The sequence below is a fragment of the Nicrophorus vespilloides genome, unplaced genomic scaffold (genome assembly GCF_001412225.1).
Source record: "Nicrophorus vespilloides isolate i.1.1-1 unplaced genomic scaffold, Nicve_v1.0, whole genome shotgun sequence".
In the NCBI taxonomy this organism is placed as follows: Eukaryota; Metazoa; Arthropoda; class Insecta; order Coleoptera; family Silphidae; genus Nicrophorus; species Nicrophorus vespilloides.
The window spans coordinates 1839-26812 of NW_017098248.1; the positions used below are offsets into that span (position 1 = coordinate 1839).

Below are 24974 nucleotides of genomic sequence, written 5' to 3' on the forward strand. Positions count from 1 at the left end.
CAATCTTATTTAGCCACAGTCGCAGAATTTCCTTACTGTAACCATGTTTAGTAGATTAACTTCTGTTATTCGAAAGGACCAATTTTACTCATTAACTAAAGAAATGCATTTTATATTAGTTATAAAAAAATAAATTTGATAAATTTGTTTACGCAACAAAAGTCGTTGGCTAAAATACCTTGTTCTAGTTGGATTTTTCTATTTCTTTTACTGGGAACTAAATGTGTGCTAAAAGTTTTTTAATGTGATATAAAATAGCAAACAATATTATTTAGTATAATGCAACATATTTATACAAGTGGACAGTTTATTGTGAAAGTGGTATACGAGATATCACATAATTTGTGATTAATTTAGTATGATATCTCATTTATATCACTATCATGTATATCACTATTTAAATTATAAACATATCTAAATAGTCGTTGGTATTTTAATGTAATCTTTGTATTGTATACAAAAATGATTTGTTTTGCAATTGGAAACATCAAGTGAGTATAACACTATATATATTCAAGTAAAACTTGTACATACAGAAGTGTATAGGTTATTTTGTTATGTTATAACGAAAAGAAAAATTGTATACCAGAATATCATGAAATAAGTTTATAAATTAATATTGTTACTAAATATATATATATATTAAAATTTATCCGTTTTTATAATCTAAATCTTTATAATATCTATAATTCATAAATCTCTATAAATGACTATATTAAACGATTTAAGCTTAAAATTGCATGACATTACCAAATGTACCATTTTTTTATTTTACTCAGTTGTTTATTAAACGGTTCATGTGTATAAGTTTGACTACACTTTTCACGACTTCATCAATTAACAAATAAAATTATTTTAAAAAAAATCTAGAATGGATTCTAAAACACGAATATATAAATCAATGGTTGCCTAAAAAACGATATTAAAACTATTAATAGTCTATAAGAAACTACTGTTGTAACATCATATGATGCATTGGATAAATTATATCAATAGACATCAATAGTATTGCAAAATATAAATCTAATAAGAAACTAAGCTTTGTAAAACCGAACTCGTATAATGATAAAGATTACACGTTTTCTTAATATAATTACTATATATTAATATTTACTCAGAGTTTCTATTCTCTGAACAATTATCATATACACAACAATGCAACCTACAAATAAGAGAATTCTCAAGTTTTATTTAAAGTGCTAAGTAAAATAAATATAATACACACAGAAACTGACATCAAAACTTCTGGTAATCAATTTCTTATTATAAAATATTAATTAGAGCTACAATATTTTAAGGAATTGGGAAAAAGGTTTATGAGAAATGAATTTTCTAACTAAACGTCAATAATTTCAACTGACAAATTTACTAACAAATAAAAATAGATGTGTGATAAAAACATAACTCAGATATTTTTTTAGCAAGAAATACAATAACAGGTTTGTATAATTTCAGATTTGAGGATTATACATAATAAACTATAACGTTTAGACTTCAAGCCGTACAATAAACAAAATAATTAAGTAAATAAAAATAATGAATAAAAATGCACGTGTAAAATTTAATAATACAGCTTTGTAAAACTGCTAATTACCTAGGTTACAAAAATAAAACATACAATAATATTAGAAATTTCTAACAGATTTTTTCAAACAATTAATTAAGATCAATTAATAAAAAAAATACTTACCTTAACTTTGCTATTTATTCAATATATTTTTATTTTTTATTTCGCGAAATTTATTGTAGTCATTTATATTTTGTATTCTATCATTTGAGCTATTATTTAAATAAGTTTATAATACATATGCATACATGTTGTTTTCATGAATGAATGTATAAAATACGTTCGTGGGATAAACACTTTTATTGCGGAAAAAAACGTGCCTAAAATAATTACAATAATTTAAATACTATACATGTAGATGACACGGTTCTTTCTATATTAGTAAAAATAACAAGTTAAAAAAATGGCATTAAAATTGAATAAATTAGAGAGCAAATTTCAGGACAATCAACAACAAAGTATAGACGACAGGAGGGCCGTTGCGGCCATCCTCAGTACACCGCATTTACGAAAAATAAACGAATAACGAACAGAAGAGAGAACCTAAGTTAAATGTTATCACAGTGATAAGATCTGGCTAGATATTTTGGCGTCGATCTCAAAGGAATTTGGACACTTCGATGGAGGCGTTCTTCTTGAATTCAGCGTAATTCTTGTCTGATTGCTGCAAACAAAAGACCATTAAGAAAAAAATAATATAGGGAAAATGGAAAATAAATTAATGTTGATTGGCGTTCATTGAGTTTGATCCTCCTGACTGCAGTCACGTAGCTATCCTGTCACTTATGGTATATCCATTGCAATCTGTATTAATCGACATGGCCATAAGGTATTTGCACGTCGGTATAACTCCTAAGAGCGCGATACAGCCTTGCCACAAATTATCGGATGAAATGCATCTTTCCAAATTCTTCTGAGTGTGAGTCCAAGGCGCGTTCCATTTACATACGATTGCATACCTTCTAATTACATTTTGCAAATTTCTATTGAATTACTCTTTTCACCGTTACTATTCATAATTCCATATTAATTATGCTCTTTGAATACGCACGCAATTTTGCATTGCATTCATAATACACGTTCTATTGTCTGTCATTCAAGATAATTGTTAATGATTTAATGTCAGTTGTTTATGCACGCTTTTCATTCCTATGTATAAATATTTAGTACCTAATAACCATAAATTACAATTTACACGACAATTTAAAAAATATATCTAACAACAATGAGAAAATCTCTGTACGATTTTCATCTAAATTATTATCTAACTGTATGCTAAAATATTATAGTAATCACTCGAGAAAATGTATTATTAACAAAGTAAAAAGTGATACATTAATACTATTTATTAATAACTTTAAGTACTATAGGCTGTAGGTCTTTTTGTCCTCAAATATATGATTTTATTTATGCTAATTAAATGCACATGATTCACTATAAGTTACAGAACTGCGAAATAATATTTTAAAATATAAATTGTCCATCGATTTCTCTAAGGCAGAGATTCCCAAACTATGTGTTCCGTGAAAACTTAGAATGAACTAATTACTTTTTTTCTCATGTTTTTTAATAAACAAGGTGTTGCGTAAAAATTTCAGGATTTACAAACTGTTGCGTCGCAGGAAAAGTTTGGGAAACCCTGATCTAAAGAAACAAATACTGAAAATATTTACTCTATGATAAAAATTTAAATTTTAGAAAAATCGCTAAAATAAAAAAATTGAATAATTTCCTTTCCGTTTCACGAAATATTTTTTTTTATATAAATTATTTTAATATCACGCAGATCATCTGGTATGGAAGGCCAAAGTATGTAAAACTGGTTAGAATTACGTCAATAAGCGCCACACTTTTTCAAAACTGAAATGGAACAGGAAGTTTAACAGCATGAGTGCATATATATACCTTGAGAGCGTCTTTGAGTTCAATGTTGTATAATCGTATAATGCCCTTTAAGTTTCTCCTCAATATCCTGTTGAACTCGTTGCGAGAGATCCTGAACTGCGGGGCCTTCGTCGTAGCATTCGGATCGGCACTGGTCGTAGTTTCGACTGGCTGCAAGAAATGAAACCAGCAATTATTTAACACTTCACAAATTCGGACTTTTCGATACGCACCGGAGCATTTTCTGGTAGGAAATTATCGTTGACCAACTTGTTTACTGTACCAACTGTATTTCTGGTATCATTCCATTGCTAAAAAGAATTAATTTATAAAGGAACAAATACATTAATTAAAAATTAATTAAAACTACCAATTTAATATTATTTTTTTACTAACTATCATGTGCTAAATATTCCAAAAAAAATCAATATACTAATATAAAAATAATTAGTATAATAAAGTAGTTTATATTGCAGATAGATGACAGTCATTTAATTAAAACGTGAGGCAATTAATCAAGTGTCATCTAATTTTATTACTTGACAAATGTTGAAATAATCATCACTTTACTACTTTTCTAATGAAAATCTTCTAAACTTATAAACTACACAAATACTGTTAGAGAAAAAATAAATTTATATCTTACCTCGTAAATGACAGAAAACAATGTTCTAAAGAATCCTGGTTTTCGCACCGTAGCTCGTTTGATCCTTTGATATTGATCATTCGAAATTCTAGAAATTTTCTGAAAATAGAATACATTAATATTATTTAATTAACTTTTAGAAGAAAACACATCTTTCATTGTTTTTGACAACAGATTAAAACTGAAAAAGTGCAACCTTTGTAAATAATCTCCTTTAAGATTTGTTAAAAAAATGCTTCTAAATATGGTTTATTTACAGAAGTTTAAAGGTTGTTACAACTTACATAATTATATAAAAACCATTGATACGAATGTTTTATTCCATCCATAACATATTAATTAAAAGCAATGTTTCTAACAGTAAAATAATAGTTGCCATTAATGGAGAATTTCCAAATGAATATTACAGTTGTCAACTGCAGTTACATAAACAACGTTCAAATTTATTTAATTGTTTAAATATACAGAAAACAGTTAACTTAATGAAATAAGAGTGAATATAAAATTCAAAATTATTTAAAAAAAAATGCATTTTGCAAATTGTGGTTTCCTTAATAAAAAAAAATGATTAGATGAAAAAAATAAAGAATTCATATTAAAAATGATTGAAGTTAATTATGTTAAATACAATATATAAATTATTCAGATTTAATTAACGGTATAATTTTAAATAAAAAAACATAAAATTTGTACATTCCTACTATTGTTTCCTAACTTACTGCAGACTCAAAACTATCAAATTCTACATTTTTATTTTCTTCAAGGCTTGGATATTGGATATAATGTAAAAGAATTGTATGCATTCTACAAATTTTCTTGATTATGTGGTTGCATATGTATACAATTATAAAGAAGCACCAATTGTCCAATATTGTGAATCATGTTGCATATATATTCAAACCAAAGTTCTTTGTGTTGGATTTGATTTTGATACAAAACTAAAGTAATTTTATATTGGTTCGAATACGTTTTAAATTAATAAATTAACAAATATGAGACTTTTTTTTATAGCAAATGTATTATTATATAAAAAAAACTACAGTATATATCAATTATTTAAAAATTTAAATTTTGTCTACCTTACATCTTAATTAATTAATATTATTAAAATACTTTTCTTTTTTCATTTATATATAAGATAACATAACATAACGTACAGAAAATACTCTTAATATTTAATAATATTTGCATAAAGCTTGCAGTGTATTACTTACATAACTTGTGTTTCTTCTCATACTTTAATCATAATTGATATTTAAATTATTGAGAAATTTTTTTATCAGTAATTACAAAGTTTAACAATTATTTACAATTAGTTAATTGTGCAATACGATGCTCGTAGCAAATTGTAATTATATAATTATTCCATTAATCTAATCTTCACGGATGGATAGTAATGAATAGTAAGCAATATTTAATTTGCTTGTTCTCTTTTACAGAAGGACGAATCGATTCCGTGAATGTCGCAACTATTCAACATGCAAATAATTGCATTCATAGAAACAATATTCAGTATTTACGAAATATTTCTTTTTTAAATTCAAATGAAACAAGAAAATAGGTCAATTTGAGTATCTAACAATTGTTTTCTTTTTCAATTGTTGATCGACTAGTAAGTTCTAATGTATTTTATAATTTTGTTGACAAAATAACATTGATCACAAAAAAATCATTTTGTGAAAATTATTAATTTATCAGATTTTCTATAAAATTTACCTTAATCACTTAATTAATTGGTTGCAACATATTCAAAATATTTTTGAAAAAAAAGAAAATCAAGTACTCATTTACTTTATTACATCGAAAAAGCAAAATGTTTAAATTGCATTACGTATTTGTTATAACATATTACCAACTATTGTTTTTTTTTCTATTCTGTATATCAGGGGTGGCCAAAACGTAGTTAACTATTTCAGGAAAAAGGAATTCATATGTCAAGGTATGAGGTACGATGTTGATTCAGTTGTCTAGAAATTTCTTGGGTTTGGAAATTTAGGAATTTCTGACCCTTCAAAGGGTTAAGTGACATTTTTCCACCCTATTTGAGCAATAGGTCTATAGACATAACATCTTTTTTAAAATCACATTTTCTGAGCAAAAATAAGAAATAAAATAATATTTTATAGTCGTTATCGATAAATTACTACTTTATTTGTTAATCTGTATGGTTTTCTATGTAGTAAATTTTGTTTTGTTATAGTTTTATGTAAGTTTTGTTTTGTGAGTTATTATTTTCTTATATTTTTTTAATTTTGATAAAGTTAAATAAAAAGAAATAAATATTTTTGGGAAAATTCGAAAACCGCTTTAAAACGGGTTTTGTAGACCAGCTGAAATTCTAAAACCGGTTTTTGTATAAACCCTATACAATACCTCATCTTTAACATTGTCATCATTAATTTGCAGCGTAAAGGCAACAAAAGTTGTGATGAGAAGGAACAGTATTGTCCTTTTGAGAATCCGCCGATGCATATCCTGAAAAAGAAAATAACATTAGTAATATTATCATCATCTGTAGGAACTTACAAATATAGAATATTATTTTTAAACTAGATGTCATAACTTGAATAACTCCGAACGCTGATTTACATAATTAATGCAAATTTTGACATGGTTAACCATGCGATCGTTGAAGCAGCTCCTTAACAAAACAAACAATAACATAAACCACTAATAGAAATATTTCCTGATGGTTTCCAATTGAATAATACGAAAATTTCGCAACTCCGTTTCAGTTCGTCCATCCATTTCATGCATTCCATGCAATCTCGTACGGTCCAAGGTACACCGATCAAATACGGCAATATTACGTAACATATTTTTTATATAACTTATTACAAAAAAGTAAACGAATATAATAATCTCGGTCAATGTTAAGTACACTTGTCATGGACACGATTTCGATGGAAAATGTATGTTCAGTCGTTAAATTTACATCAACTGATCGAATGCAATTTCAAAGACGTTTTAATGCGAGTATCGAAAATGACTTTGTTCAATTACTTGACAATTGTAGTTGCATAATTGCGACACACTTAACGAAATTGCATGAATTCATGTTTCCATAATGAATGGGTGAAAGCACGGACTGGACGAGGAGGCGCATGCAGTTTCGAAAATCCTTCGATAAATTCGGTACAAGAGACGATGCAATACAAACAACCTCGCAAGATTGTTTGCTCACTTGCTTCCTATATACGTCGTTGTTTTATATAACATACAGGAGATCTCGGGAAGAGGATAATCGCGTCATTCTTTTAGGATTTCTCTTCGATTCTTGCGAGAAACCAGTATTTCCAGTTAATCACCGATTAAGTAATAACCATTTCACATACAATACGGTAACGATTTCGATCAGAACATCGTAATTAATATAATTTGAATTTAAGCAATTCATTAATCAAAATGAGAAAACAATTTATGAAAGCATCGTTCCGATGGTTGCACTGAAATGGCGCAATTACAACTATTACCGCGATAATTGCAAGATGTTAATACCTTGCACATTACATGGCTTTTCTCGAACACAATGCAACAAGTAGTAAAGTAACAAATTCCTCGCTACAATAATTACACATTGCAACAAATATATTTACGTATTTACAATGTCACATGCACTCAAGTTAATTGTAACATGTTTCACACGAATCTAATCCAATGTTAAAATCGATTCGTTCTAGCCTATTGACTAGACAGAATTGTGTCCGAGACACAAGCATCTGGGAATACATTGAACTCTCGCTGAAATCTCGCTTACGTAATTGTGTTTGAAATAATCGCGAGGTTGCATAAACCTATAAAATTTCGCAAATATTACGTTAGCATTTAATGGATTTTAAAGCCGGCTCTAACAATCCCCTAACGAGGCTTCCTCGTTCAATCAAATTATTTCTTTATTTTCTTTTTTTCCTCGTTGCATAACATCTTTTATTGATTGATTGAGCGAACGTTGAAACTACTTGGAAATGCGTTTGCTTCTATACTTGGATATGCACTTCTATAAAAAAAAGAGACGACGGAAACTTTCTAGAAATGAAAACAATAAGTCGATTTATTTAATGAATATTATTGCGAGTGCATTTCATATTATTGAAGTCCCCAGGAACTTCGCGTTCGTTACGATTTCATTCCGGGAAAGCAGATTCGTAATTTAAACATCCGATCTTAACGCCTACATATTATATATAATATGATAAACTTCTCTTGAATTATAAATTATAATTTATAAACAACATATTTACAAAAAAAAAACATAATTACAATAAAGTTTCCACTTAATTTTATTATTTTCTACATATTTTTCCTTAATTCAGTAATGAATTATTTCTTAACAAATTAAATAAAACACTTATAATTGAATAATCTAAGTCTAAAAATATTTGATTAAATTTCTTCGAATTAATTTTTCTTAATTTAAATATATATCATACTTAAAACATATGGACAAGTATTAGAAATTCATATCAAATAAAAAATAGAAAAAAAAATCACAATGCAATCATTTACTTATAAAATAAATCTTTCACAATAAAAATTCCAATATACAAAATGTCACACAAGAAGTTCAATTTCATCATATAATGTTGAATCTGACTGAGGAATATATTGAAAATTATAATTTATGACGTACAACATTTCTATCACAATATAACTTTACGTCGATTCATAATTATATAATCTTACAATAAAATAGTAGATAGAAACATGATAATTTATAATATGTAATACAACAGGGTACGCGACAACTGGGCGACGGTCAACTCGGCGACTGACACAATAACAATAATTGTTTAGCCATATAATAACACAAAACATAAATTTGATGTATAGAAAAAAAATAAAATGAAAATATTTATAAAATTTCCATAAAAACACAAAATATGTAAAGATTCTTCATTTTTGATTTATTTTCAATTTTTTTATAGAAAATTTGTTTTTTTTATATATATCAAATATATGTTATGTTCTATTATTTGGTTAATAAATTATTGTTATTATCATAGGCGAATATGTTAAAATTTTATTTTAAAGTGTTAGTCGCCGAGATGTCACGTAATACAATACCTCGCATAGTACGGCTTCATTCAATGTGGATTAACTTCAGTACGGTTTGAAAACAAACTAAATTTTAATTGAAAAAAATAAAAATTAATTCTAAGAAAATAGTACACAAAAGTATTTTATACATAGTATTTTGTACAATGATAGTTTTTTTCCTGTAAAGTCTTGTGTATTTTATTTTTATTTGTTTTTTCCTCAAATAATCCGAAATTGGCAGAACCCGCACTATGTAAGATATTGCTTTATATATTTTACCCAATTGTTATATAATGTTGAAGATATTTAAAAAATCACATCTTCTTCATAACTTGATTGGAATGTGCATTCCAATGTTATTATGAATCCATTTGACTTTCAAAAGGAAGATCTCACATTAATTGAGATTACTTTTGACAAGGATGAAGTTCCTGGAGAGAAAGTTCTCTAACGTCCTTGAACTAATTAAGAACATTCTGAAGGATTTAAAAGAATTACAAATATACACCGAAAATTTTAACACAAAGCAATGGAATATTTTATTTGTACCTCTATATTTATGAAATTTAAAATGTCAAAAAATATTAATTAACATTTTATTAATGCGATAAAAATAATATATTAACATAATTATTACATTTTTAATTATTATTAATATAAATGTGAATACCAAAATAAAATTTAAGAATATTCTTTAAATTAATGTTATTTTACTACTCTTATTAAATCCTTTTACTTTTATTTTATAAACAAAAAAAAAGCACACGTGCTTGAAAGAACTGCAGCCGAAGGCGGTTTCCTCTATTTCTTTTCTTAACATGTTTTTTATTTCGTTTTGTGAGTTTGAGGCTGTGTATCAAATTCGATTTCTATGATCCGTAGATAATATACATTAATATCGAGGTGTTCGCATTCCATCGCTCTATTGCCCAACTGCCAACAGGTTACATAACGACGTAATCGACTGCGTACACACAGTTCGGACACACGTAATCGTCCAGCGCGTGTCCCTTTCTTGTTTTGCTTGTTCGTTGCTCACGTTGAACTTTCGCGAAACCGCGCTTGAATATATCGGAAACGAATTGCACATTGCCGTACGTATGAAAATCCCAGAAATGAAAGTTCAATAAAATCAACATATGCTTTATGCAAGACAAATATGGGCGTACTAAACGGATGTCAAATGGAAACATTTATTTTTAATATAAATTTATTAAGAATATTATTTACTCTTTTTAACCCTTTGTATGACATTACAAATTTGGTGTTTAGCCATGTTTCTCAGTCGGTTGTTTTTATTTAACCATTGAACAATATTTTAATTAATTTATCTTTAAATAAATACACGTTGTCTAATAACAACTTTGAAAATAAATAGAGTTCAAAAAGTTAATATATTAATTAATGCAAACAAGTAGCATAATATTTTTATGTATGTAATTAATTATACTTAATATTAATATTTTTATTACGCTACTAATAACTTACACGAAAATAATTGTAAGGAATTTGAGAATATCAACAATATGCACTGATCTCTTTTATTTTTGTATTGTGCGTCATATAAGATAGGATTCACACGTATCGAATCCAATCAAAATAAGATGAAATGATAAACTTCAAATAAAAACTGAAATATTGATAAATTTTTGTTTTATTTCGTAATAATTTAATTCACAATCTGTTCAGCAATGTGAACATTGAAAAAATTTAAGATCGCGGTAGACATTAGGTAGGTAATCTTTCCCGATGGATAGTTACCATTATGATGATTTGATTTTTTAATTTGATGGTTGGATGTTGTCTTGTTAACTTCAGTAGTATATTGATGCTCTGCGATTGCACTATTTCCTTTGATTGTGATTCTGCTGCTATCCTTAACACTGTCATTGTCCATCGACTTGGCTGAAGGTCCATATTTGACCTTCATCTTTGATGAACGATGGCGCTATTGCTGCAAGCACCGAGATCGGCAAAACCGTGGGTAAGGGCGACTTATATAGGTAAATATAAAATTAAAATGAATATTTCAATCAATTCTTTGTATTGTTTTAGGAAAGGTTCACCATCACTGTACTAAATGATGAATCTAATTCATTATCATTGAATAAAATGTACTTAAAGAAAAATCCGATTTAGTTTAGCAAATGCATTATATACAGATTGTATTTTTTTTTTCCACAAAAAAATCATATCAATTGGTGACACATTTATTTAACAAAATCAAGTAGTCCATTTCAAACAATAAACTTTATAATTTACCAGCGCAGGAAGTATAAAATTAAGAATATCCGATAATAATTTATATTTAGTATATAAAATATTATATAAGGATACTGTTGAGTTGTCAAACTACAAATAACACCGAATAACCTTTTAAAGCAGTGATTCTGAACCTGTAGGTCACCCAAGTTTGATTTGGTTACGAAACGACAGCTGTCACCATATGTTAAATGAAATAATTGGGGAAAAACTGTTAGAAATTGGATCTCAGTACATTTACAAACAAATACAGTGGAACCTTACTTAAGCATCTTATATAACGAGTAATTCCCATTACGAGCATAAAATGGAATTCGCATTCCAGTTTGGTTCACTCGGGATAGCCAACGTACTTCAGTATAAAACAATAAGGATTAATATTCGACTCCCATTTCTGCACAGAGTATTCCGAATTTAGGCAAATTATGTTTATGATTTTAATGAATTCATTTATCGTGTTGAAAAGATCTTCTGGTAAATTCTTGACCATCAATGCTTTTCGATGTGTAAATTGCATTATCAGATTTTATTGGACCGTTGAAAAATTATTTAGTTAGAATAATGTATCGGCTCATGACACATCGGTTGCGGAGCACTGCTATAGCAGACATGTGGAATTTTGCATGGAACAATACATCTGATAAATTACCTCCTCGGCATTGTTGGTACAACAACAAGTGAACTATTAGTGTTTTATTTCAAATTTAGATTTTCCTCTCTTCCTGGGACACTCTATAATATAGAGTCTATATAATCAAAAATTTCTATATGAAATACAACTCATACATAAACAGTAATTACAACAACGTGAAAAGTAAAACCATACGTTTGTGTTTTCTAGAGTCATTTAATGAAGTAAATTAATTAATAATAGTTTGCATAAAAACGTGATCCAATTAGTCCTAATGATTTTACGTTTGATGCGGCCACTAATTAGCGCGCGAAAATAAAAATCAATTACGGTGCGTTTTACTTACTCCAACATGAAAATTTCTTTTTTGTTTTCATATATTAATTTTCCTGCTCCTAATTAACTGCAAATTAATTTAAATTGCTCTCGTTCGAGTTACAGATTTTTTCACATAGATTTTCTCCTCGTTTCTTTGTTGCTGATTACTCGTGAGACTTTTTTTTTATTTGAGTAATTAAAGCTTGTAAAGAATCCATAATACATGTAAAAAATATATTTATATTTTTATTTTATTAGACCTTTCAATAGTGCAGGTAATAATAATTATGTAATGTTCAGTTTTATTTATAATAATTTTGATACAGAAAAAAAAATATTACTAATTTTTAAATGTTGCTGTTCTTTTTAAAATAATGTACAATGAACACGTCCATAATGCGGTTTCAATAAATCGCGTTATTAAAGGGTTGACTAATTGTTCCAGTAGGTGAATGATATTAAAGGAAATATAGATCTTATATAAAGTTAAAATAACAACTATATCCAAGTTCAGTCATACCTCGGTTAACGTTTCCTCTGATAACGTAAAAAATTTAAAAATTTACTTAACATAAAAAAGATTCCAATTTAAGACCAACTAACAATCCGACTGATCAATTAATAGGTTTCGACAATGTTGATAAAGAGGATGCTAGAATTTTAATGTATGGAGAAGATGGTAGAAGAATAAAAAAAACATGTAAACAACGAAAACAAAGAATATGAAGATAAAATTTTCTCTCCATTTGAAAAGGTTTTTAAATGACATTAAAAATGTGAAAATTATCCTTATAGAAAGAAATGTTATTGGTAAACGACAAGTGTCACAAAACACTCATATTTCAAAATTAAAATTTCACCTTGTATGTAAGTTGACGTTTTATATAATAAAACTTTTCCGTGTTTGAATAAATTTTCTTCATTTTAACGAAAGAAAGTTTACCTCTGAAAACTAAGTTTCGCTTAACAAAGTAATTTCGATAATAATGCTATGATTGTATATTTACTACTAACTAAAATATAATTTTTGCACACTTTCTTCTACATATTGCATGAAATGCTTTTAAATAATTAATTTTTACTAAGTTATAAATTGGTAAATGTAAAAACATACTCTATTTTCATACATGTATTAAATAAATATACTATTTAATAATTTATACATAAATATTCAGAACATCGCATTCGATTTAACAACTGTTTGATGCTTCAGAAAACTTGTATAAAAAGTAGAACAATACATTAATATTCATTAATCTGTATGTAAATAATCTGATTTATAATATTTATGCATTCCACGTATGTTAAAAGTGCGGTTTTCCTTCTTTCAAAATATTTTCTCATGCCGTTCGACAGCTGACTACATTTTTTTGGGTTAGTTATTTTGCTGACTACGAAAACACGAAACTTTTCACTACAATTTACATATGTGAACTATTTTATATTTATTGAAACTTTTATGATAAATAGCTTGCACGGGTCTATATCGCAAGCCCAACAACCCAAAGACCATCTATTGAAATCCCGACGTTCGAAATCCCGACTGCATCGAAATCCCGTCGTTCGAAATCCCGACTGTATTAAAGTCCCGACTATCTCAAAACCATAATCCCGGCTATGTCAAAATCCCGACTACCATAATCCCGACAATCAAAATCCCGACTACCATAAAAAATTTATTGTAGAAATATATAATAGTATTAATTCGATATAGTCGGGATTTCGAACGTCGGGATTTTGGTTATCGGGCTTGCGATTGCCACCGAGCTTGCACATATGTAACAAAGTTTTATAAAAAAAATGCAAATTTTTAATAATTAATAGATAAAAAAAATCTTGCAAAATTTTACCTTGAACTAATTTGTGTACAAGATCAGACTTAATTAATATATAATTTAAATATTACAAATTTATGATACATTTGGTTATAGCAATAAATATTATTAATATTTATTTCTTATTTTAAATTGGGAATATTGTATGCAAAGTTTCATAAATATCATGAATTAATCTAAAATTTATAATAAATTGGTTTAATGGTGAAAAACACTAATATTCTTTAATGAGTGACTGAACTACAATTACAATAATCTAGCAACAGGAATCCTCAATTAAAAATAATAAATAAATATTAATAATATTTATTGCAATAACCAAATTTAACAAAATAACATAAAAAAATAAAACTAAATAGAATTGTTGCAAAAACCTACTGATCATAGGTCTACTATTCTATTAATCTGTTTTTTTTTTATAAATTTCGATGTATAAAATGTACACTACATATTTTGATTTTAAATAATCATATCTTTAAATTTCTCCTTTCGAACAGTAAATTAATATTCCCTATACTAAATTACTTTTCCTAAGTTTATTAACCTGTTTTAGAATGTATTTATAATTGCAACTAAATCTTGTAGCATATAAATAAATCGCAATAAATTCATTGAATTTATTATAAGTTGTGGTCACATGTTTTTATAAACATGTTATAGTTATGTAATTAATTAATTTATTTATAAAGAGTAAAATGTATAATTCCATTAAAATATTAAAAAATATTTATTAAGTGACTCAAAATACTGAATTTTCAATTTGTTACAAATATTTGAAGTAAATCAATATCGACTGATCTTTTCTAACATTACATTTATTACTTATATATAAAACATACAGTACTGCAGATTTTAAATATATGAAAAGTTTAAAGAAATTATAATAATTTTTAGATTTCCAAAGAAAATTCTCATGCAATTGTTGACATATTACACGGTAAATTTCACTTTCGTTACAAAACAAACATACAGTCACGGCATACTAGAACCAATCAATAACTAAACTCTCAGTACAACAGTTTCACTTGCGATCTATAATTTAAAAGCAAGAAACAACTGAAAACAATAAACACAAAGAATTTCTATACTTTTCTTAATTCCCTTTCAAATATTCAAATAGCATTTTCCAAAGCGTATTTAATTTACATGCACATTGTTAATGTCTACAAGTCACGTTTTGTTTCTTGCTTTTCTCTCCTTTATAATATAATATAGCAAAACTTACACGTCTCGTCGATTTAGCTCACTCATTAACACAAGAAATGCACTTATTAAAATGATTATGAAACGCGCACAATCACCAAAGCCCTTGGAATAATCAACTTGCGATCGGTTTACGATCACATTGAAATATCCTTGAGATCGAAGTACAAACTGAAGCACAATTCACTGCTATATTTTTATATTTTTCTGTATGTATTACGTGTGTGATATTTCGCACATTGCTGATGAAAGTATATGTTCGGTTTAACTGTCTTTCGCGCCGGAGGAAAATCTTATGCAATTGGAAAATACGCTGACGAAGAGGCGAATGTCCAAGTGCATCCTCTACACTCGTTTAATCCATTCCGTCTGAGTCGAGTGGTAAGTTATGTGCCGTAATGCCGCAGAACCGGCCGGCCACTCTCACTTGTACACGGGTTAAGTAATAGGCATTCTGTAACCGAACCAAGTCTCGTTTCGAACGTATTAAAGGCATGACAATCCTGCGGACATCATCCGAGAGTCCATTCCTGGCTTACACATACCGAAGTCAAATAACAAGAACGCTTTGCGTAACTAAAAATTACAACATCGTCGTAATTTTCATATTTGTGAAACAACCCCAAATCGTTTTAAGCTACAACCTAAACTCGCTATTCATTCAGTCATTAGTCTCGTATTTAATTACAAATCCTTTTGTTGAATAATCATGCGTTGCTCAAATAAGTCTTCTAATGTTCATTTTAATATATAATTGTAATTAAAAGTACATTTCAGTTAATATGCTCATTATTTCATAATTTAAACAATCATTTGTTTAATTTATAAATTCAATTTATATTTTTTTTATGTAGTGTAATTTTATTCACAATCTGTTCATCAGTGTGAACATTGAGTAAATTTAAGATCGCGGTTGACAATCTTTCCCGCTGGATAGTAGCCATTATGATGATTTTTTTAATTTGTAGATTAGTTGTTGTCTTGTAGGTTAACTTCAGTAGTATATTGATGCTCTGCGATTTCACTATTTCCTTAACACTATCATTATCCATCAACTTGGCTAAAGGTCCATATGCTGAACCTCATTAATTTCACTCTCCATCTGTGATGAACGATGGCCCTATTGCTGCAAGCACCGAGAGGGCTCACAAAGGGCCTGGCTTTACCAGGATTTGAACCTGCGCCCACTAGCTCGTGGGTAGGTCGACTTAACCATCCGGCTAATAGTCGCCCCAATTTATATATAAGATTATATAAAAATTAGAACATTTATGTAAGAGTATGAATTAAAAAAATCTATTAATAATAATTCTACTTAGATCTATTTTTGAGTTTTTGCAAGTAATTAAACTAAAATTTCTTAATAACTTATTTTATTATTGATTTCATATTAAGGTCTGGTTATATATTTTTTCCATATCCGCATAAGCACACATCCATTAAAACCATTTAATTATATCCTTCCTTTAATAATCTGCAATTACCAGTTTCTATTAATAGTTTGTGATATAACTGACAACACGGTTTTGAACTTACGTAAGTAAGATCCAATTTAAGAAACTTATGAGTTGCATTAAATTAGTCTATCCGAAGAACTTTGGAAAAATAATTAATGTTATAAATTTATTGAATTCAGAAGATCTTGTTAGCAATAAAGATAAAGAAAATCACAAATGAAAAAATATTTATTGAAAAAGATGCTTAAATGATATTTTTTAAATGAAAATACTGACTTAGGAAAGTGTTATTGTTAAGCTGTCAGTGTTAAATGCAAATAAGTTAAATAAAAGAGAAAAGGACACAAACACTCAACTTTAGACTTATTTATTAAAAAGTGATTTCACTTTGTATGTAAGTGGACTGTTTGTTTAATAAAATTTTGTTCTAAAAAGCTATTTTTTTTTGACATTCCATATTTTCCTTTGAAAATGAAATTTCATTTAAGAAATTAATTTCGTGGAACGCATCTTATTTATTAAACGAGTTGTGTATGAACGTATAGTCTGTTTAGAGAATAAGTTTTGGATAGTTATTGTTTCACAAATTATGAAAGTTAATCATGTAGATGGGTGATTGCAGATTAACATTCTAGTAGAAGTGAAATAATTTCTTGCAATCATAAATATTAACTATACTTATATAATTCACATGATTTTATATGCATTTTCAATGAAAAGAAAAGTAAGCAATTTATTAATGAAGGTCAAAGTATGAATGTAAATGCTATATTTTTAATTGATTATTATTTATTTATATTTCCTAGAACTTTATAATAAATAGACAGAATACGTAAAACACTACTTCATACAAATTACAAAATAACAGCTTAAACGGGCAAAACGAAGAAAAACATTCAGTTAAATATTTAGTAGAAATATCGATATTTTTTTACATATGACTTCCATATATTTATTTAAAAATGTTATCAAACTAAATGTAAATTATTAAAAAAATATTAGTGAAGCACAATACTCAGACTATGCGAAATATTGCTGTACTTGAATTTTTATTAGTATATTATTAATTAGTTAATATACTTTTAAAAAATGTATTACAAATAATTTATATTAAAGTATACAAAATTTCATATATGTATGTAAATTTCAGTTTTCTCTCATTCTCATGTCATAAATTCGAGAAGGAACATTGGAAACACCAAAAAGTTTTTCAAAACTACATATTACAACATACAGCATACATGTCGTAATAGTTTTGAGTCAGAACGTTTTGCAGATTACTTAATAGGCGTATGTTATGTTTGTATTTGGAGGCTACAGATATGAGTTGCTTTTTTTTCGTGAATGAAACCGAATACCAGAAATGGCTTCAAGCTTTCTTGCAACGATTAACACGTCTGCGAGGTCGCATCAACGTTGGGTATATCCCGAACTGTAAGACTATTTATTTTTACATAATTATCATTGAATAGTGAATCTAAATTTTAGCGGATCCAAGAGAATTTCATCTGAAGGTCGTGGGTTTTTTTGATATGTATTTCAAATAAACATCTTTCAATGTTAAAAATAATTATGAGCGGTCATATTTAGGTTACATTTATTCAAACCGTAACAAGAAATATAATAGTCTCAATATGAAAAGTAAAAGTTGGAATTTCCTTAATTTACAGTTCAATGTTTTTCTACTTCTGCTCTTGTACTTAAGTTGTTCCATAATTGTCATAAAATTAATTAATTAAAAACTAATAAAATTTTGTACATAAATTAATAATATTAAATTATTACGAATATAATTTAATAAATAATTATATATATAATATATTGAAGAGAAAATAACTTTTATTTTAAATTACGGAAAAAAATTAGAAGAATCCCATTTCACTCACGTAAATGACCAAAATAAAAGAGAAAACTCAATACACGGTGTATTCAAAATTACAATTGCAAATTATTATATCTAAAACATGCACCTGACTTGAAAACTTATAAATGAAATAAAGATCAAACTTTCGTAAATAATAAGAATAAATTTTTATTTCCATAAAATGCCTTTAAAATCTAATTAAATTATTTCCGAAAATAAATAACAACATGAAATATTATTATTATTCTGTTACTTCTATATAAAATTATTATTCATGGTTTAATAAGAAATATTATTCGTGTTTTAATATTGGTTTTGTAAAATAACAATATTATGCAATTATTACTACAACAAAAAACTAAAGTTCTTAATCAATAAATTTCTATATTTAAAGACTCTTCATAATATTTAATCTCAAGATTCGTAATTTGTATGTCGAAATGTATATAAAATTCTATTTTTTATTATTAGTAATAATTATAATCAACGTGTGTAAAAGATTGATTATTTAGAAATATTTAGAAGAGAAGAATTTGTATTTAATTAAATAACATAGAATGCAACTTACTGTTAATTTATGTAGCGATATCCAATGAAGATCCTTTTGTATGTAAATCACAACACATGCACTTCTATGCTTCTGCGTTCAAAAAAATATATATGTGGGCGTGCGTCTTGATCTACCGTTAAATGCACTAAGAAACGCGACTGTTCTTCGTGCGACGAACGCGCGGCGTTTGTTCATTATCGGCCCTGTGGTTCGTTAAATCACATTTACTAAGTCAAGGCCGTATGGCCCAATATTCTTGCATAACACTAGAAGCAAACAGAAGACGCGCACGATCAGGTAAACGCGTCCCATTGTCTGCGATCGTTGTATAACCAAAACATAATGGTAAATAACGAATAGAAAAAAGAATTGATGTTATTAAATTTATTTAATCAAAAAAAAATGTATTCTTATAAGATGTCGTGGAGTAGGTGTTTAGTTTCGCTGTTCAAGTTGGAGGGAAAAACAACTTCAAAGATAACTTTAATGTCGCCTCTCCTAGATGGCTCTTTGGGTAACGGTAAGCCCATTCCAATCAATCTTTTAATCATATTGGGTTTGATAACATCCAATCCAAGATTTAGATTCCTAAATCCACCGTCCAATAGGGGAACTTCGATTGAGCAGCCGCAAAGAGCTTCTTTCAGAGAAACCTTCACGTTGTACCTCAGGTCACTTCCTTCTCTAATGTACAGTGCATGAGGTTTATCCCTAATGATGAAAACCACATCAGCTGGAATCCTATTCCTCTTCTGGTCGCCTTCTTGCGAGAAAGTAATTTTCGTCCCGGACTTCCATCCTGGCTTCACATTAATCGTAAGCACTTTATCTTCCTGGACCGTGCTGTTACCTTGTAAAACTTTTCTAGATATCCTCATTTTCTTAGTACAACCAGTCGCAATTTCCTCCAACGATACGTAAAGGTCATACTCTATTGGTGGATCCTGTTCGCTTTTATTGCCTTTTCGAAACGGCGACGACAACGATAAAAAGTCAAAATCGTCGGAGGTATCAAACGCTGATGTTTCAAAAAAATTCCCGAAGGGACTGGAATTGCCGAAGAATTGCGCGAATGTGGCTCTAGGATCTCCATGAAAAGTGTACGAAAAATTGCCAGCTTCTCCAGGAATTCCACCTTTCAGTCCATTCTCACCATACGAATCATACATGTCCTTCTTCTTTTTATCCGATAGAACTTCATAAGCTTCGGCTACTTCTTTAAACTTTTCATCGGCACCTGGTGACTTATTTTTGTCCGGATGATATTTCAATGCTAATTTCCTATAAGCCTTTTTAATCTCCTCATCGCTTGCATTTCGGGAGACTCCCAAAATTGCGTAATAATCTTTACCCATTGACACTTACTTTGACAACAACTGATTTTGACACACTGGATTTTAATGTCAATTTCTTTCAGCGTAATCATATACATATAGTGTTAAACGAATCTAAAGGAACAATGGAGATGTTGAAACATAAAAATTGTAAGCATTATATTACATCAAAGTTCACTTCAGTCATTTTTGACGTTTGAAATTATGTGGAAAGTCCTATTCATTGTTCTCATCGAGTGTTCTTTATATTTATGCAGAGTGACACTCAGAGATTATTGTTCTATTCAAGAAACTAATAGTCCGTGTGCTACTGGATGTACAGTATCTTCAAAGTGCGGTACAATTGTTAAATCTTCCCCCACTTTAAATCAAAAAGAACAAGATCAAATTATAGTTGTTCACAACAACATCAGAAACTATATTGCGAATGGATTCTATAACAACCATACAGCAATTTTTCCTCCTGCCAGCAACATGCATATCCTAAGTTATGATAAGGAATGCGAATTCTTTGCCGCTTGCAGCATGGTACAGTGTAACTCTACGAGTAATATCAAGATGATTGCTTTGGATGGCACCGAACTTTATCACTTATCTTATGAGACTACTGTAGCAAAACAAATGATGCAGGATGACTACAATAACTTAATTGTAAATGGTATAAAGAAATCAATGGACGATGCGGTCGACATAGAGTATGGAAGAAAAAGAAAGACCTTCACAGTAAAAGACGTTAACGTGACACATCCAGGAACAAAGATGAACAGAGCAACGATCATCCTCTGGGCTAAATCGCTTTACGTAGGTTGCGCAAAAATGCTTTCCAAACGTATAAAAAGTACTTTCGATTACATCATGTATTGCGTGTACAGGATACCTGGTCTAATCGAACCTCCTATGTACGAGATTGGTTATCCCAATTGCCACACTGTATCAAAGCATTACAACAGATTGTGTGGCTTATTAAGAATATCTGATCTAGATACTTATGTATCACCCATAGACAAAGGTTCTTTCACAAATTCTAAAATCCACAGCTTTGATTTACTAGGCATTTACAGACTTTTGATAATTGTAGTTATTATTGTGAATCTACTATTATAAAAAAGCAGAAAATTGACATAGATGTATTTAATGTATAAGCTTAATTTCTTACATGTTGCGCATATACTTTTTAATATATAAAGAATTGCAGTAATACAAGCCTGAATAAATTTACACAATCACAGATAAATTTAAGTTTTTCTTGAACATTTTGACGAGTAAACGAAAGTCTACTCCATATAATCCTTGCATCTTCAGTAAATACTAATATTTTTGATGCTGGGATTGACACTGACTTTGTCAATCACAGTTTTTATTTAATTTATCCAATAAATTTTAATCTCCGAATTTCCACATTTTAGTTAATAAAGAAAGCGAAGAGAATGTTCAATGTTACTTTTTTATGATGGTATGGAAAGTGTTCATCGTGTTTTTCTTCAAGATTTCTTTAAATTTGTGTAGAGTGACCATCAAAGACTATTGTACGAATAGCGATCAAAATAGTCCATGTGTTACCGGTTGCAAGTTGTCAGGAAGGTGCGGTTCTATAATTCATCCCTACAAAACGTTAAACGAGAACGAACAACGGGATGTTCTGGATATGCACAACGAAATCAGAAACTACGTTGCCAATGGATCGTACAAAATTCTACCACCAGCCGCTAACATGCACATTCTCAGCTATGATAACGAATGCGAGTTCTTTGCCGCTTGCAACGTTATACAATGCAAGAACTCGGATCCAGGCAAAATGATTGCACTTGATGGTTCTGTACTCAGTAATACAATGTACCATGTTTCGCAACAAAAAAAAATGTCGAATGAAGATTACGATTATTTTTTTAATGACGGTTTTAGAGAAATGATGACCGATTTAGCTAAACTCGAGTATCGGAAAACAGCACAAAATTTTATGGTGAATAATGTGCAAGTTACACGTCCAGGAGTCGTGCAGAATCGGGCAACAGTGTTTCTATGGGCAAAAGCTGTGTACGTGGGCTGCGCAAAAGTAGTTTCGAAACGCAGGAAGGGCTATTTTGATTATGCTATGATGTGCGCATACAAGATACCTGCATTGATTGAACCTCCTATGTACGAACCTGGACAAATGAAATGTCACACAATATCAACACAATATAATAAATTGTGCGGTTCTTCAAGATCATTCAATGAAGACACTTATATTTCACCTCTAGATACAAGTAAATATAATTCTAAGTCACACCGTCTAATTGTACCCCCTCAGATGTACTTATACTATTTAAACATATTCATTATAATAATTAAGTCGCTGTTTTGAATGAAACAATTAATTTTGCAAGTATTTAAGCTTAATATATAACAATTATTTTAATAAAAGTTTTAAATTGATTTATGATATTACACTAGATTGTATTAAATGTAAATACATAATCATGTCTGATGTTACTTGAATCAATTTAAAAGTCTTATTATCCAATAACATTTATTATTTCATAAATACATATTAGTTGCATTAATCCTGTATTGTATTTATTCATACGAGAAGCTGCAAATGCGAGTGGCGATATGAACGGATCTTCTTTTATGGGTCTGATTTGACCGCACAATCCCTTCCATCTAACGTGCGAAATGCTGCACAAAGGTTTACCAACTTCATAGAAACTTGTAGATATTGGTTCGGGAATTTTATACGTGCATATAACTGAATAGTCATGAAATCCTGGCTGTCTTTTCGAATGAAATTTTGCGCATCCCACATACATACTGGTACCCCAAAGAATGTATGTGATATTAGAGACACGAGGATGAATGAGTGGTTTATTTTTGAACGTAAAGTTCGGAGCTACATATTTGATGTAATCAATTTCACAGAACCACTTTTCCATAGCTGCAAGCATTACTTCGACAAATTTATCTGCATCTAAAGGCAGTTCAACAGACATAGTATACATTGCTTGTCCAAGTTTATTTCCATTTAGAGCTATCCTTACATTATCATTTGTATACATACATTGCCCTATATAGCATCCAGCGAAAAACTCACATTCCTTGTCATAACTCAGTACGTGCATATTCTTAGCTGGCGGTAATTTTTTCAACATTTCTTGATGATATACTGCTTCAGCAACTTGGTTTCTATAATAGTTGTGAGCATCCAATATATAGTCTCTTTCGTGTTCAGTCAACGGTTGAAATCTGCTCTTCGTAACTCCACAAGTCGAAGACCGAATACAGCCGAATGTACAGGGTGTATTCAATTCATTTAGGTAGCAATAATCTTTCAACAGAATTTTACCAAACACCGTTTTCTGGATAATGTAGAAGAAGCAGAACAAAGTAATTAGCATCACACAGTGACAATTACTTTTGAATTTTCATAATATTTCTTGAATGTTGGGGGTTATTAAATTAGACATAACTGACATAACATTATTTAACTGACACTTCATATGGGCCAACATTTTTTTTGCAATCTCTTGGATTGTATATTGAAAGAAAACATATATTAACACATCTATGATATAGATAAATACATTATCTTAATATAAAACAAAGGAGATTAAATTCATCAGTGATTATCACAAAGATGTATATAGTCAGAATTAATATTTTTTTGCATCTTTGCAGAAATATTTGTTAAGTAGTGGTAATATTTAATCATTTGTACAAACGGAATATGATTACACATTTACGCTTGTTCCGTGCATCAGTTTCTGTGCGTCTACCAGGTATGTAAATATGAAATCGGAATATTTCTATAGAAAAATACACGTTTATTGTATTATAAATGATGAAAATTTTTTATTCGAAGTTTTGCTCATCGCTAGCTATATATTTTTCCCACATGTCTGACAATTTGTGAATGCCAGTCAACAAAACTATTGCTCTTGTGAGGAAAACCAGTCATCATTTTCGTAAGAAGTGAAGCGGTGCTCAGCAAATGCGTATCCCATCGATGCAAATAAGTAGTAATCAGACGGAGTTAAGTCTGGTCAGTAAGCCGCATGCGAAAGTATTTACCAACTAAACACCTAAATAGTTTTCTTGGCCAGTTTTGCTGTGTGTGATGGTGTATTACCATGAAGCAAAATCACTTCCTGTTGCCTTTTTTGATATTCTGAGTTTCAACACAAAACTTGATTCAAATCGATCATTTCTTGTCGGTAGTGTTCAGTATTAATGGTTTCGTCATATTTTAGCAGCTCATAATAGAACACACTCTTCTGATCCCACCAAACACAGAGCATTGTCTTCCGTCCTTAGCAATTTGGCCTTGCAGACGATGTCGATGGCTCGACTAGAGTTACCCATCTTTTACGCTTAGAATTCTCAAAATATATCCATCGCCAGTCACAATTC

At 29.1% G+C, this 24974-nt stretch overlaps 2 protein-coding genes across 3 annotated transcripts; both read right to left on the minus strand.

Annotated features, from left to right (window-relative positions):
• Window positions 1-1855: 1855 nt before the first annotated feature.
• LOC108561995 lies at window positions 1856-19365 on the minus strand. Of its 2 annotated transcripts, none has more exons than XM_017920161.1 (6): window positions 19273-19365; window positions 6471-6572; window positions 4098-4196; window positions 3685-3762; window positions 3473-3622; window positions 1856-2231 (listed from the first exon to the last, which is right to left on the minus strand). In XM_017920161.1, the coding sequence occupies exons 2-6, from the start codon at window positions 6567-6569 to the stop codon at window positions 2166-2168; spliced, it is 492 nt and encodes a 163-aa protein (XP_017775650.1). In that variant the 5' UTR covers window positions 6570-6572; window positions 19273-19365; the 3' UTR covers window positions 1856-2165. The 2 variants fall into 2 exon arrangements, with proteins under 2 accessions (XP_017775650.1, XP_017775649.1); XM_017920160.1 differs by lacking the exon at window positions 19273-19365 and adding an exon at window positions 15406-15872.
• Window positions 19366-19664: 299 nt separating this feature from the next.
• On the minus strand, window positions 19665-20609 carry LOC108561998 (dnaJ protein homolog 1-like). The gene has a single exon (XM_017920164.1). It carries the CDS (start codon window positions 20607-20609, stop codon window positions 19665-19667), a length of 945 nt encoding a protein of 314 aa, XP_017775653.1.
• Window positions 20610-24974: the final 4365 nt, after the last annotated feature.

What these genes read in the sequence shown, in the direction of transcription:
- LOC108561995 (XM_017920161.1), bottom strand. Translation starts at nt 6,569, where the DNA reads ATGCATCGGCGGATTCTCAAAAGGACAATACTGTTCCTTCTCATCACA. An exon ending in ATGACAATGTTAAAGATGAG is followed by an intron (nt 4,197 to 6,470) that starts GTATTGTATAGG and finishes TTCTATTTTCAG; the next exon opens with AAAATTTCTAGAATTTCGAA. An exon ending in AACTCAAAGACGCTCTCAAG is followed by an intron (nt 2,232 to 3,472) that starts GTATATATATGC and finishes TTTTGTTTGCAG; the next exon opens with CAATCAGACAAGAATTACGC.
- LOC108561998 (XM_017920164.1), bottom strand. Translation starts at nt 20,609, where the DNA reads ATGGGTAAAGATTATTACGCAATTTTGGGAGTCTCCCGAAATGCAAGC.